The sequence below is a fragment of the Hemitrygon akajei genome, chromosome 2, assembly GCF_048418815.1.
Source record: "Hemitrygon akajei chromosome 2, sHemAka1.3, whole genome shotgun sequence".
Classification (NCBI taxonomy): domain Eukaryota; kingdom Metazoa; phylum Chordata; class Chondrichthyes; order Myliobatiformes; family Dasyatidae; genus Hemitrygon; species Hemitrygon akajei.
The window spans coordinates 33,326,976-33,343,043 of NC_133125.1; the positions used below are offsets into that span (position 1 = coordinate 33,326,976).

At 38.2% G+C, this 16,068-nt stretch overlaps 1 protein-coding gene across 3 annotated transcripts in view; it reads right to left on the reverse strand.

Annotated features, from left to right (window-relative positions):
• The window catches only part of LOC140740571 (aldehyde dehydrogenase 1A1-like), a 74,936-nt gene that overhangs the window by 20,219 nt on the left and 38,649 nt on the right, over window positions 1-16,068 (reverse strand). For 2 of the 3 annotated variants that reach the window (XM_073069845.1, XM_073069861.1), the window contains exons 6-8: window positions 14,504-14,565; window positions 7,302-7,430; window positions 4,189-4,302 (exon numbers count right to left, since the gene is read on the reverse strand). In XM_073069845.1, the coding sequence (XP_072925946.1) occupies window positions 4,189-4,302; window positions 7,302-7,430; window positions 14,504-14,565 (305 nt within the window). The remainder of the gene's footprint in view (window positions 1-4,188; window positions 4,303-7,301; window positions 7,431-14,503; window positions 14,566-16,068) is intronic. The other variant, XM_073069852.1, reaches the window with a different exon arrangement.

The following is a 16,068-nucleotide window of genomic DNA, read 5'->3' on the forward strand; positions in this document are numbered from 1 at the left end:
TACATGCTGGTGCTAGAAAGGCTGACAGTGAATAGCGATGGGCATTCAGAAGTCCTTCTCATCTGACTCTTGTTTCTGCACAGCTCAGCTTAACATAGACAGGTGGAAGTACAAGGGTTGTTAGCACATGAAAGGAACGGCTAGAAGTTGAGTGGCAATATTGTCCACCCATTGTACTGTGTGTGAATGAGCACAACAGAATTAAGTGAATAAAGAATAAAAGAAAAGGTCCAGAGCCTTGTCTTTGGGTGAACATGCCTTTGCCTGTGTTTAGTGCCAATCTGATAGTATCCAAAATCAATGGTCAAAAGTTCAAAGTAAATTTATTATCAAAGTACATGTATGGCACCATATACAACCCTGAGATTCATTTTCTTGTGGGCATACTCGATAAATCTGTAGAATAATAACCATAACAGAATCAATGAGAGATCACCCAACTTGGGCATTCAACTGGAGTGTAGAAGGCAACAAACTGAGCAAAATTCAAAAAGGAAGAAATAATAATAATAATAATAATAATAAATATGCAATAAATATTGAGAACATGAGATAAAGATTCCTTGAAAGCGAGTCTATTTGTAGTGGAAACATTTCAATGATTGGGTAGGTGAAGTTGACTGAAATTATCCCCTTTGACTCAATAGCCTAATGTTGCGGGGATAGTCACTTCTTTCTGATGACAGCAATGAAAAGGGAGCATGACCTGGGTGTTGGGAGTACCTGATGATGGATGCTGTTTTCCTGCAACAGTGTTGCATGTAGATGTGCTCAATAGTTGGGAGGGCTTTAACTATGATGGACTGAGCCATATCCACTACTTTTTGGAGGGTTTTCCATTCTATACCAGGCTGTGATACAGCCAGTCAATATGCTGTCTGCTACACATCTGAAGTTTTAGATGTCATCCTGAATCTCTGGAAACTCCTAAGGAAGTAGAGATGTTGCTGTGCTTTCTTTATAACTGCACTTACATGACGGGCCCAGGACAGATCCTCTGAAATAATAACACTGAGGAGTTTAAAATTGCTGACCCTCTCTACCTCTGATCCTCTGATGAGAACTAGCTCATGGACCTTTGGTTTTCTTCTTCTTGGTCTAATTAGCTCCTTGGTCTTGCTGACATTGAGTAAGAGGTTGTTGTTATGCCACCACTCAAGTTAGATTTTCAATTTCCCTCCTATATATTGATTCATCACCACCTCTGGTTCGGCCTACAACAGTGGTGTCATCAGCAAACTTGAATATTGTATTGGAACTCTGCTTAGCTACACAGTCATAAGTGTAAAGCGAGTAGAGCAGGAGGCTAAGCACACAGCCTTGTGGTGCACCTGTGCTGATGGAGATCATGGAGGAGATGTTGGTGCCATTCCAAAATGATTGGGGTCTGTAAGAATCCAATTGTCAAGGAGGTATTGAGACCAAGGTCTTGGAGCTTATTGATTAGATCCAAGGGGATAATGGTATTGAATGCTGTGCCGTAGTTGATAAAGAATATCATAATACATGCATCTTACAATATGATAATGCGACCAGCTATTATTTTTAAATTTTTCTTTTAATTATGTGCGTTATACCCTGATTGAAGACCATGCTTTATTTTATTAATACATTTATGCTGTTAGGTATTTTATTTTCTGCAGATTTTCTCTAAGTGTAATAAGTGTTCCTTTAATTACATTATACATTTGGGTATTTCATTTCTTTGTTGTTTAAAATAAAAAAAAGTTGATTAATAACAACACACACACAATGCTGGTGGAACACAGCAGACCAGGATGAAGGGTCTCGGCCCAAAACGTCGACAGTGCTTCTCCTTATAGATGCTGCCTGGCCTGCTGTGTTCCACCAGCATTTTGTGTGTGTTGTTTGAATTTTCAGCATCTGCAGATTTCCTCGTGTTTGCTAGTTGATTAATAAGTTAGGCTTGTTGAATTAGCCAATATGATTTGTCTTGGGAATATTCTAGAGAGAGAGCGGGATAAAGAACGGGATCAAAGAAGGTTGGAGAAAGAGGGAGAAAGATGGAGAATGCAAACGGACAACAAATATAGCGGAAGAACATGGTGAAACGTTGGCAGAACCTATTTGGAATGACAGATACTGATGTCAGAAAATCCTCATGCAGACTATGATTTCATGGAGAATGTGCAAATAACTTTCAGTTATTAGCTACCACATGATATTGGAGAAAGTTTGATACCTTTTTCCTTGGATGTTACATGTATATTTATTTATGCTTCAATTGGACTAGGTCTTCAGTGCAGAACCTTTTCAGTACTGTGAGTAAATGAAGTGAAGCAAACTGGATAATAGTCTCATTTTCCCTTAAAGGAACGTGCAATTTAAAAATATTTTGTATTGACCCAAATCATTATCTACCGTGGACCTATTTTTACTGGAAATGACACTTTCACCTTTATTCCCCATGCATTATCAAGTTATGTTGCTGTTAACTTGTATTTTAGGTAATAGTTAACTCATTACGAGCCTACAGTGAGAGGGCTGCATGTGAAAGCATCCTCTTTAAGAGACTGGGTATGGGCTTCGTTAGTGAGACCCGACACAGATTGGGGGACTACTTTGTCAAGCACTTTCACACAATCCACACAACAAGCATGATTTCTGGGGGCCAACCATTTTAATTCCAATCCTCATTCCCATATTGATGTGTCAGTCCATGGTCTCCTCTACTGCCACGATGACATCAATCTCAGTTTGGAAAAGCAACACCTCATATTCCGTCTGAGTAGCCTCCAACCTGACAGCATGATCATGGATTTCTCTAACTTATGGTAATTTCTTCCCCCTCCCTTCTTTCTTTTCCCATTCCCCATTTTGGCACTTTTGTTACCCCTTCTCTTCTCCCCATCTGCCTACCATCTCCTTCTGGAGCCCTTCCTCCTTCCCTTCTCCCATGGTCCATTCTCCTCTCCTGTCACATTCCTTCTTCTCCAGTCCTTTACCTTTTCCACCTATCATCTCCCAGCTACTTACTTTTTACCCCCTCCCCCCACCCACCTACCTTGTCCCTCACCTGGCTTCACCTAGCACCTTCTAACTCGTACAGGTCCTCCGTTCCCCCACTTTCTTAATCTGGCTTCTTCCCCTTCCTTTCCAGTTCTGATAAAGGGTCTTGGCCTGAGATATCAACTCTTTAGTCCTTTCCATATTGCTCCCTGAACTGCTCCGTTCCTCAGCATCTTCTGTGTGTAACTTTGGATTTCCAGCATCTTATCTTTATGGGCTATAGAATGCAGCTGTGAACAGTTTTGAAGATGTGGTATGAGGCAATCCATTATAAACAGCACACAGTGGAAGTATTGGTCATATACAAATGGACACTCAAGAAACCCCTCATCCACTATATATCAATCCACACCCCATCTACCATATCATAGTAGTGAGGAAACTAGTGCTATGGGGCATAATCCTACAATAAAAGGTTGATCATTTAAACCGAGATGAAGAGGAATTTCTTTTCTCATTCTTCCACTCCAGAGAGCTGTGGTGCCAGAGTTATTGTGTACTCGAGTCCGAGAATAATAGATTTTTGGATTATGGGGCATCAGGGAAAAAGGGCTTGGTTAGGAAAATGGAATTGAGGCTTTGCACTTGACCACAAAACTGTAGAGAGATATGGACACAGCTCAGTGCATTATGTGAACCAGCCTTCTCTCTAAGGACTCTATATACTTCTCATTACCTCAGTAAAATGGCCAGCATAATCAAAGATCCCTCCAATCCCAGACATTCTTTCTTCTACACTCTTCCACTGGGCAGAAAATATAAAAATATGAGAACACACACCTCCAGGCTCAAGGGCAGCTTCTATCCTGCAGTTATCGGACTCTTGGATGATAAGGTCATGCACTGTTCGTACTTTGTAGATTTCCCACTTTGTTCTGAGTTGTTCTAGCTCAAAGCACAGTGTAAAGGTTTTGACCTGAATAAACAGCATGCAAGGCAAGCTTTTCACTGTGTTTTTGTACATGAGATGATAATAAACCAGCAGCAATACCGATACTGACACAATCTAACTGGCCCATGGGACTTCAGAATTACCCTTCTTCTTGTTGCTTAGTTTCTTTGTTTGCAAAAACGATACTTAACATTATCTAAAACAGTTTATAAACTGTTTTGAGGTGATTCACAGTTTTAAAGAGAATTGTGCTCAATTCCACGTACCTCTGTAGAACCAGTGAAGGCGATTTTATCTATGTCCATATGGCTGGCTATAACTGCTCCTGCAGTTCTTCCATATCCTGGCACAATATTCACCACCCCTGGGGGAAATCCTGCCTATGAGGTGAAATAATAGTCAAATTGATTTACAATGAAATATATAAGAGTACATTATACTCCTTGGTTTATAAAGAGCAGAGATGCAATCAGTAATGGTTATCCAGTTGCTGTGCATTGCCAACATTGATAGAACATAAAGAATAGACTTATGAAAATTAAAGTACTGAAGATCACAAATCCACTTAAATTTATTGAGTAGTGTTTATCTTCAATGTAGCTTTCAATACATCAAAAGTGGTTACTAATTTAAGCCACAATGAATGGGGCCTTAATGACACTTGATTAGTCTGCTGGTATATGACAAGTAAATGCGTAATTATTCATTGCACCATTCTTTAGAATCTACTAGATGCAATTAACGCAAAGGCTGATTTATACTTGTGTGTACAGGCTACGCTGTAGCCTATGCCATAGCACTGATTTTCACTTCTGCGTAGGCTCTATGCCATAGCGAGCATGCGTTGGTGTGTGCCAAAACTCTAGTTGGCGGTGGGGTTTCTAAGCCACTGTGTTGAGTTTCTTCGTGAGAGACATGGACGAGGAAATGCACTTCAAACATTTTTGCATGTCGGCAGGTAGATTTGATGGTGGAGAAGAAGCAACTGGAAATAGATAGGAGGAAATGTGATACTACCAAGCAGACCGATCGCATGAGCAACGCATGAGTTACTTTTTTGGGGAGGTGCACGTCACCCTATGGCATAGATGGGACGCACAAGTATAAATCAGCCTTAAGACTTGTCAAGGATTTTGGTTAAGCTGTTTCAAAATGCAGTGTCGCTTCACTTGGTGGGTGTCACAGAGGCCCTGAAAAAAACACAGGTTTGATAGCCATTTTAAACTTGAATAATTTGGAATATTTAGTTACAAAATTGTTTTGTTCATAAAGGTGTAAAATCTAATTCATTAGATTGGTTGTATGATTTGTCTTGGATATTCGTAATGCGAGCACAAGTGGAAGATAGCAAACAGAGTGGATCCTTTGCTGAACAATAGTTACAAAATCTGAAATCATTTTCAAGGCTGGGCCTCATTGACATTCACCTACTAAAGTGCAAAACTGATGCTCTGAGTCTTTGGCCTAGCTTAGCAAGGGAGAAAATGTTCCTGCTTTAATTGTAGCTTTGGACGGGCTGTCCTCCTTTATTGAGATTATACTGTGATCCGAAACAGATTTTAGCAAAAATCAGCTTGTGCATCTTACAGGAAAAATATTGTTAGAATTGTTGCTTAATGCAGAGTAACAAAAAAAAAGAAAAAATTAAAGCAAAAGCTTCCTGAAAGAAAATCTGAATTTTCCTTTGAAAGTTTGAAAGATAATCCTCTACAAAATTTAAATTTGATGGTGTCATAAGTTTTGTTTAACAATGTTACATTCTTTGAAATTCCTTATGATGATCCATGAGCGAATGGAAGAAAAGCATTCCAGTGCTGCTGAGTCAGTATAGCCAAGTATTTGGGACATGCATTTCAGCTTTCAAAAACTGCATAAGCAAAATTTGAAACTATGTGCAATAACCTTTTAACATCCAGTCTTCGTATATCTCATGAATATCTCTTGAGTTGTATATGTTTGTTAAACGAGCTTATATTTTGCTCTCAAGGTCTCAGTATTTACTTAGATTATTCAACAAAATATGTTGATTTTTAAGACTATTTGAAACATAATTAATTATCTGTCAACTTTTAAATTTAATCTTACTGTTAGACAGAGTGGAAAAGCAAAGATTACCATTGCTGCAGACATTTGACTGATCCAGCCTTAGAAAAAACAAAGCTCTTTTCCCATGAAAGTTAATTTTTAATTTTCAGTAGCAAAATGCCACTCTCCCTATGTTTTAAAAATGGGAACAATGGCATAGTCTGTCACTGGAGCTGAACAATTACGAAAGATCTTATTATTGCTTTGATCCATGTTAATAGAAAGCTCAGAATGTTTTGGTAACAATGCCAAGTATTTTACAGATATTATGTAGCAATGAAACATTGAAACTTTGTTTCTGAAAAACGTTTGCCCCAGATTAAAAGTTAAATTAAAAACTCAGTAAAGCAGGGAGTTTTGCATCCTTTATGGCAAATACTGATTAAGATGCCCAAGGACATCAACTCAAGCTTGACTTGACCCAGACCTTTAGTATGAAGTGAAAGAAAAATTATTAACTAATACCATTTCGAAGTCTATAGCTCGAGTAAATAATTTACTTGCTGTGACTTATGAATGCCATCCTTGCTGCTGAATTTAATCATTTATAATCAAACCAATCTGAAACAAAAGTGAATAGCTTATCATAAATGAGCCAGAAAAGGATGTAAGGAATTTGAACCTGAAGAGGTTGTAAAGAATGAATTGCAGAGTTATGATGAAAATAGCAAGAGTCACTACAAGTGCTATGGTAGAAAAGACACCCCAAAGCTGAAAAAACTATCCGAAGTATATGACTGTGCTTGATTAAAATTCAGGTTCTAAACATAACAAAATAGGTGTCATCAATACAGTTACCAGTTGCAATTGCAGGGACTATTTGCTAGACATAAGAATTAGCCAGACCAAATGGCTGAGATTTCATAATAAGGTCTAAGGGCTTGGAGCACCGGGAGGTGTGTGAGCAGTTGCTGGCAGCAAGCTCCTGCTTTAACTTGGAGCTTTTTGTTGTGATCTCGGTGTATTACTAACTGGTTGCAATCCTAAAAGAGGCACCATCTTTCTTTTTTGGCATATTCAAGGGTCTTAAAGCAGTTTTTTTGACAGTTGCCAATAACTACAATAGGAAATTCATTACCTCTTTATTTTCACCCATTTTATCTCCGTAAATGCATGTAACAAAAGGTCAGAATCATTTCTGTAGCATTATCTCTTGGATGGTGTGCAAAATTCACAGGCACTTTATTAATGTATAGTCTTTGTTGCAACCATTCCAAACTTATAAATATGAACTTATGAATGAATAGTTGCAAAAAGTCCATTGAGCTCAATATTCTCAATTTTAATCAAATACCTCTTTGATTAAAGCTCCCATGTACAGTGCAGTCAGAGGAGTTTGTTCAGCTGGTTTAATAACCACTGTGTTGCCACAGCAAAGAGCAGGAGCAAGCTTCCATGCAAACATCAGCATTGGGAAGTTCCACTAAAGTGACAAAAATAGGTACGATGTTAACAATATCAAATTTTATTAAAGATTGACATGTAGATCAATGACTAAAATTCTATCATTGTACTACAGTAATATACCATTATGGGGTAATAATAGACTGTTGAAATTCAGAGTGACACGATACATACATTTGACAAATTATCTCCTCCACTGAAGCCTCAAAGTTAATATTGTTCAGCATTCTACTGGAAATGTATAACTAGAAAAAGGTTGCAAGTTCTCCCTAGGTTACAAACGTCTGGCTTATGTACAGCCCATCGGAAAAAGCGAGAATTTGGCACACTGTTGGGATGGATTTGCTAGCTGTTGTAAGGCCACACGCGTCTTCATCTACTTGGAAACTTGATTCATGGCTGCATTTCTGACTTGTAAATTGACTGGGTTATCAGCAACTTATTTAAGCAGAATCCTGTTGTAACCTCAGAAGGATTTGCCCGTCACCTTCAGTCAGAAATGGGAGAATCCATAGTGATGAAAAATGAACGGGGAAGGCAATTATCTGAAAAAATTGCTTCAGTTTTTATTTTAAAAGGTGCTAATAAATTCTCAGAAAAGTGCTGGGAAGCTAAGAGTCTGATGACAAGAGGGAATGAAAAGGAATCTGCATTAGCAAAAACATAGTCTGAAGAAATTAATGGGCCTGAAAGCCACTACGTCTTCAGGACAGGATGATCTAAATGAGGTAGTCACGGAATTTTTTGTTGCAATGGTTTCATCTTCCAAAATCTACTATAGAACAGTCTGTCAGATTAGAGAGTGGTAAATATAAAACTGTTGTTTTTAAATACAGGGAACTGCAGACTGGAGGGTCTAATGTTAGTAGAAGGGAAAATGGTAGAGTCTCTTATAAAGGATGTGATAACAGGATTAAATAAAATCATATTGAATTTATGAAATGAAATCACTTTTCAGAATCCTACTGGAGCTTTTAAAAGATGCAATAGTTAAATTAGATAAAGGAAAACCAGTATATGAGTGTATTGGGATTTTCAGAAGTCCACATAAGAAATTGGAAAGCAAAAAGAAACAGAGATGAGAACATAATACCCTGCCACAGAATGAAAAATAATTATAGATGGAAAACAGAGCATGGTGTGTGTAGGGATGGGAAAGAGACTTCTTTTGCTGTTGTCTTGTTTTGCTCTGTTGTTGTTGCTTGTGTTATTCTGTAGAACATTGTGGACATGCTGTGTTCATGTTGAAATGTGTGACAATATATGCGGGTTGCCTCCAGCACATCACCCGGTGTGCTGGCTGTTAACACAAATGCCATATTCCACTGATCCTTTCAATGTTCATGAGACAAATGAGTTTGAATTGGAATCTGAAGAAGCCAGTGACTAGTGGGGCATCAGAAAATGATCTTGATTCTCTTCTTCACAGGCAGTCCCTTGGGACTGAGGTGGATTCCTTCCACTTTGATTTTCTGGGTTTTGAGGTGGGTAATGAGGTCAATGTGGAACCAGATTACACTTCCACAGATGGAGCTGGTTGTGTGTTCCTTCTTCTGCTTATGCTGGGTTTCTGTGCACTTCTCATCCTTAAAGCCCCTTCTCCACTCCCAGGCTGGAGATTCCTTCAAGGAAGCTTTCAGCACATTGTTGAACCTTTTCTTCTAATCATCTGATAATTAATTCCATGATAAAGCTTGGAATAGAACGTTTTGGGAATCTGCATGCAAATATCGTGTGCTGCCCAGTGTAACTGATTAAGTATAACTAGAGAGTCAGTCTCGGTGATGTTGGTCTGGGAGAGGTCCCAAGTGTTTGTTTGCTTGTCCTTTGAGTAAATTTGGAGGAAACTGGAGGAGTTGTTCGCCTACGCTGCAAGAAGTTTTGAATATAGGGGCAAGGATGTCTCATTACAATTATACAGAGTTTTAGTGAGACTATAATTATACAAGATCTTGAGTACTGTGTGCAATTTTGGTTTCCTGAGATAAGAACGATATATTTGCCATAGTGGATGTGCAGCAAAGGTTCACTAGAATAGCAGAACTGTTGCAAGAAGAGAGACTAGATAACTAAGCCTGTATTAATGCAATGTTCAGAAGTTTAGAAGGATGAAAGATAATTCATTGAAATGTTCAACATTTTGACAGGGCTAGATGCAGAAAGGATCTTTCCCCTAGCTGAGAGACTAAAGCCAAGGGTCACTGTCACAAGATATCAGATAAGACATTTGGCAGGTGAGGGCTTCTGATTTTCTCGTTGATGGTGAAGACGCATAATTCACTACCACAGAAGGCTGTGGATGCCAAGTTGTTGAACATGCTTAGGAAGGAGATACACTTCTGGACACAAAAGGGATCAAGGAGATACAGAGAGGGTGAACCATTATACAGAGGATCAGACAGGCTGTATTGAATGGCAGGGGAGTCTAAATGTGCTACTCCTGTTTTTATTTTTCCACTTCTTATACATCTGTACTGAAGCTTTGAATTGAGAGTATAATTCAGCATAAAGACAATAACAAAGTTCTGTGACCTAAACTCCCTTCAATGGCAGCTTTCCACCATGAATGTAGCATAACAGGCTGCAAGAGAAGATATAGCTACGTATGTGAACAAAGGAGCTATGCAAAATAATGTTGATTCACATAACAGACAGTAAAATTGTTAGCTAACTGTGATTAAATCTATAAATATTAGAATTTTGCCGATGATCCTTCAGCCAACCTTGTTCTCATCAGACATAGATCAGTAATTTAGCAATGAATCAAAATTAACACCCATGTAACCAGTGCAAATTAGTTGCTTTTGCATTAGCATTACTGCACATAGAATTCTTTGAAGTAACAAATATTAATTATTTATATTCATTCCTCAGTAAAACAGTTTTATTTCGAATTTGGTTGCCTGTTAGACAAAAAGTTTTAATTAAATCTAATTAAATGGCTATATTTCATTAGGAGTTCAAGAAGATTTGGTATGTCACTAAATGCCAGCAAATTTCTACCGATGTGCTATGGAGAGCCTTCGAACTGGTTGCATCTCTGTCTGGTATGGAGGGGCCACTGCACAGGATCGGAAAATGCTGCAGAAAGTTGTAAACTCTGCCAGCTCCATCATGGGCACTAACCTCTCCAGCATCGAGAGGTGATACTGATGCCTCAAAAAGTGGCATCCATCATTAAGACCCTCATCACTTAATGCATGTCCTCTTCTCATTGCTACCATCAGGGAGGAGACACACACTTAACTTTTCAGGAATGCCTTCTTCCCCACTGCTCTCTGAATGATTTCTGAGTGGACAATGAATCCAGGAACACTACCTCAATATTTATTTTGCTCTCTTCTTGCAGTACTTATTTAATTTATTTCTTATCGTAATTTATAGTTTTTTATGTATTGCATCATATTGCTGCTGCAAAACCATGAATTTCGTGACATTTTCCAGTGATATTAAACCAGATTCTGATTCTGAAATGGCTGAACCTTATAAAGCAATAAGTGATCATTGTGCTCAATAAGTTCGAGGATACCGATTAAAACACTAAATGATTTTTGGGAATAATTTATTGGAAAGGTATAAGTAAAAGTGGGTATAATCACAAAACTACAGTACAGTGCAACAAAAGGACTGTATTTTAGTTCCATTATTTATAGTGCCTTGTAAAAGTATTCAGCCCCTAAGCCCCTTTGTTCACATAAATGAATATTACAACCAGCGATTTTGATTAATTTAACTGAGAATTTCTATTTGTGAATCACATGCTCCTTTTTAACAGTAGAACCCAAAAACAGGGAGCATTGTAAAGCAAGACAAATTAAAAATTCAAGAACTAAAATGTCAGTGTTCAGAAGTATTCATCCCCCTTTGCTTCATACGTAGTTGAGCTACTCTCACAGCTATTCCAGCCAGTAGTCTTTTCAGATAAGCCTCTATTAGCTTTATACAACATGACTTGCCCATTCCTCCTTGCAAAATTACTCAAACTGTGGTAGGTTAGTTGGGGAGCAGGGATGGACAGCAGTCTTAAGTCTTGCCAGAGATATTCAATTGGCTTAAGGTCAGGACTATGACTGGACCACTCAAGGACATCACTTGAAGCCACTCTGTGTTTGCTCTGGCAGTGCGCTTTTGTCATTGTCTTGCTGAAAGATGGACTTTCTTCCCAGTTTAAGCTTTCTGGCAGAGGCGAGCAGGTTTTTATCCAGGATCTTTCTGTACGTGTCAGCATTCATCTTCCCACCAATCCTGAGCAGATCTCCAGTCCCTGCTGCAGAAAAGCATCCCTGTAGCATGATGCTACCTCCACCATACTTTACAGTAGGGATGGTGTTAACTGGCTGATGTGCAGTATTAGATTTATGACATATGTACTACTTAGTGTTGAGGCCAAAGAGTTCCACTTTCGTCTCATCCGATAAGAAGACCTTCTTCTACATCCAATGTCAAAGTTTTTAATGGCAAGCACATGTTTTTTTTAGCGAGGGCCTCTTCCTTGCCACTCTGCCATAAATATCCTTCATGTGCAAGACCTTAGAGGTTGTGAAGCCATGAACTTCATCTCCAGTTGCAGCCGCTGACTTCTGCAGCTCACTGAGAGTGACTGTTGGCATCACAGTAGCCTCTCTCACAAGCACCATTCTTCTCCAGTGACTAAGTTTAGAGGGGTGGCCTGACCTAGGCAGTACGACTGTGGTTTCGTGTTTTTCTTTTTCACAATGGACTGCACTGAGCTCTCAAGTATGTTCAGTACCTTTGAGATGGTCTTGACCCTTGCCTAGATTTGTCCTTCTCTATTATAATTTCCTTTACTTGCCTTAAATGCTCATTTGTCTTCATTTTGGTTTGGTCCATTGAAAACCTACCATACTGAGAGAGAGGGTATTTATTCAGTTCATCCTTCAATTTTCTACATCCACAAATTGGGTGAGTTGGTAAGGTAGTATACAGTATTGCACCTGAGTAAAGTTAGCATAGTATTTACAGAGGGGATGAATGCTTTTACAGCCTCACAATTTTGGTTTTTAATATTTAGTAAATTGTTGACAGGATTTTTAATTTTTCTTTTGATTTGACACTATACATAATGTTTTGTAGATTTGCTCAAAAATTCTACTTCCATATTGTGGTGAACTACATATACCAGAGTGGTTTGCTCCCAACAGACCCCTGCTGACTGCTCCTGTGGCTCCTCCCACAAACCTCTGTATAAAGGCGAATGAGGCCTGAGGCCAGCCCTCATACTCCAGGATGTTGTGTTGTTCATTCTTCCAGTCAATAAAAGCCGATAACTCACTTCTTACGTCTCAGAGTGAGTTATTGATGGTGCATCACATATATTTCAAATCTTAAAAATGAGACAGTAAAATGTGGAAGTAGCTGTGGGGACTGAATACTTTTTCAAGGCACTGCACTTCACTCCAATATAATAAATTGGCAATATACCCTGCAGTTCATTTGCAATGTACCACCTAATGCTGTCAGTGTGGAAAGAATTGAGAAAGTAGTGGTGGAAAGAAACTTTGAAGAACTAGTCCTGCAGATTAACTTGCAGATTAAGTTGGTAGTAAGGAAGTCAAATGCAATGTTCGTATTAATTTCGAGGGGATTCGAAAATTATAGGAAGGATATAATTCTGAATCTTTGTAAAGAACTGGTCAGATATATTTGAAATTTTGTGAGCAGTTTTGGGCCCAATTTCTAATGAAATATGTGTTGACATTGGATAAGGTCAACAGGAGGTTTATGAGTATGAGCCCAGGGATGAAAGAGTGTTTGATGGCTCCGGGCCTGTATTGAGCTGAGTTAGAACTTACTGAATCCTACTAAATATTGAAAGGCCTGGATGCCGTGGATGTTTCGAGATGTGTGAGAGTCTAGAACCAGGCATAGCCTTAGAATAAAGGTATACCATTTCAAACTGAGATGAGGAGAATTTTCCTTAGCTATAGGGTGGTAAATCTGTGGAATCCATTACCATAGACAGTTGTGGAGGTCATGTCATTTGGTATACTTATAGTGGAGTTTGATAGGTTCTTGATTAGAATGTGTGTTGAAGATTATGATAGATAGATAGATAGATAGATAAATAGATAGATAGATACTTTATTCATCCCCATGGGGAAATTCAACTTTTTTTTCCAATGTCCCATACACTTGTTGTAGCAAAACTAATTACATACAATACTTAACTCAGTAAAAAATATGATATGCATCTAAATCACTATCTCAAAAAGCATTAATAATAGCTTTTAAAAAGTTCTTAAGTCCTGGCGGTAGAATTGTAAAGCCTAATGGCATTGGGGAGTATTGACCTCTTCATCCTGTCTGAGGAGCATTGCATCGATAGTAACCTGTCGCTGAAACTGCTTCTCTGTCTCTGGATGGTGCTATGTAGAGGATGTTCAGAGTTTTCCATAATTGACCATAATGGAGTGAAGGCAGGAGAATAAAGTTGAGAGGGATAATAAATCAGCATTGATAAAATTACAGAGTAGATTCCATGGGTCAAATTGTCTGTTCCAATGTCTTATGGTCTTATGTACTGTATTTCAGGAACCTGCCACATAACAATTTGCTCTACAGATACTAATTTGATAAATACAAAAGTGTTTGTTCTCTAGTACTGGTATATTTCACTTTTGAGCATATCTATCTAAATTATTCAAATTCTGTTTAGGATTATCTACAAGCAAGATAAATTAATGGGTGAAAGAGAAAGAAGGCTTATACTTCAACAACACCTCGGCATCAATGCAATTCCTGTCATGCAGGAAATGTTCCAAAGTGCTTTAGCAGTGCATAATCACACATGAAACTAGAAGGACAAGGCTCATAGCCTGATCAAACAGATAAACTCTAAGGTTTTTGTTGAAGTCAAAGAGACTGGAGAAATTTCAAGAAGTGGTAACAGTGCTTGAACCATAACAATGAAGATATGTTTCTTTGGTTTGAAACAAACCAAGAAGTGACTCCTGAATATGAACGCATTTTAGTTTACAGACAGCTGGTTGTTCTGTTACTGTGTACTTTAACAATTGAAAGTCAAACTCCTTACAGTGATATTATAAAATAAAGATTATAGTTATTACTTACGGGTATAATTTGGCCACACACTCCAATTGGTTCATGTCTTGTAAATGTGAGATAATCACCATCTAATAGAAAAGATTAATTTAATTTAATGACTAATTTATAACATGAACAAGTATTTACATAGTTCTGCAGTTCTGGTGTTTTATTTTGAATTAATATGTACATAAATGCATTCAGATGATGAAGGCCAAGCACATTGTACTCCACACTTTCTAAACAGAAAGATAAAGCTTAGTTTTATTTGTCACCTTCCACAAGTGTTGTCATGCTTCCAGCACTGGCATAGCATATCTACAATTTACTAATCCCAATTTGTACGTCCTTGGAATGTGGGAGGAAACCGGAACACCAGGAGAAAACCTATGCAGTCATATACAGTCTCCTTACAGACAACAGTGGGAATTGAACCCCAATATTGGAGCTGGTGCTGTATAACATTATGCTAACTATTACTCTACCATACCCCCTGTGAGAGCAACCCCTCTGTTTCATAACACTCCCCAGAACCCTACCATTTACTGTATAAATCCTACCCGTTTGATTTTCCAAAATGCAGTACTTTACATATATCTAGAGTGCATGCCATTTGCCAAACTTCAACCCATATATTTACCTGATCAAGATACCCCTGTAATGTTTCATAAGCTTCTACACTATCTAAAACACCTCCTATGTTAGTATAATTCACGAACTTACTAACCATGCCAGTATATTTACATCCAACTCATTTATATGAATTACAAGCAACAAACCCTGTGGAACAGCACTAGACACAGGCCTTTAATAATCTTACAGTTGTTATTAATTGATATTATTGTAAAATAAATCATTCCCTTTAAAATTTAAATTCAAGCTCTTTTTAAATATACCAATACCTCAATAATTAAGTGATTGTTACACTGATCAGCGTACTACTGGATATTTAAAAATATGTGAAGTTGCTAAAAACGTTCAGCAGAACAGATAGCATTTGTGGACAGAAAAGCAGTTAACGTTGCAAGTCCAAGACCCCTTATCAGAATTCAAGACCTGACACGTTACTGTTTCTTTCACTAAGGAAGCCACCTGACTTGATGAGTAAATTGGTAAACTGGTTTATTATTGCCACATGTACCGAAGTTCAGTGAGAAAGTTTGTTTAGCACGCCAGATCATCACAAGGGAAACAACATTGAGATAGTACAAGGGAAACAACAGCGGAACATTATTAGTAATTCTTATAGTCATAGGACTTAGCTTTAAAAGTGTATAAAAATTATTATTATAATCACAGAATGATTATAAAAGTGTAGCACAGTAGAATAGCGGCTGATGTAACACTTTACAGTGCCAACGATTGGAGTTCAATTGCTGCTGTTGTCTGTAAGGAGTTTGTATGTTCTCCCCATGACCACATGGATTTCCCCAGATGCTCTGGTTTCCTTCGACCTTCCAAAGACATACGGGTTCTAAAAGGTTAGTAAGCTGTGGGCATGTTATGTTGATATCAGAAGCACAGAGAAACTTGTGGGCTATCTCCAATGTTACCTCGGACTGCATTGGTCAATGACACAAGCAACACATTGA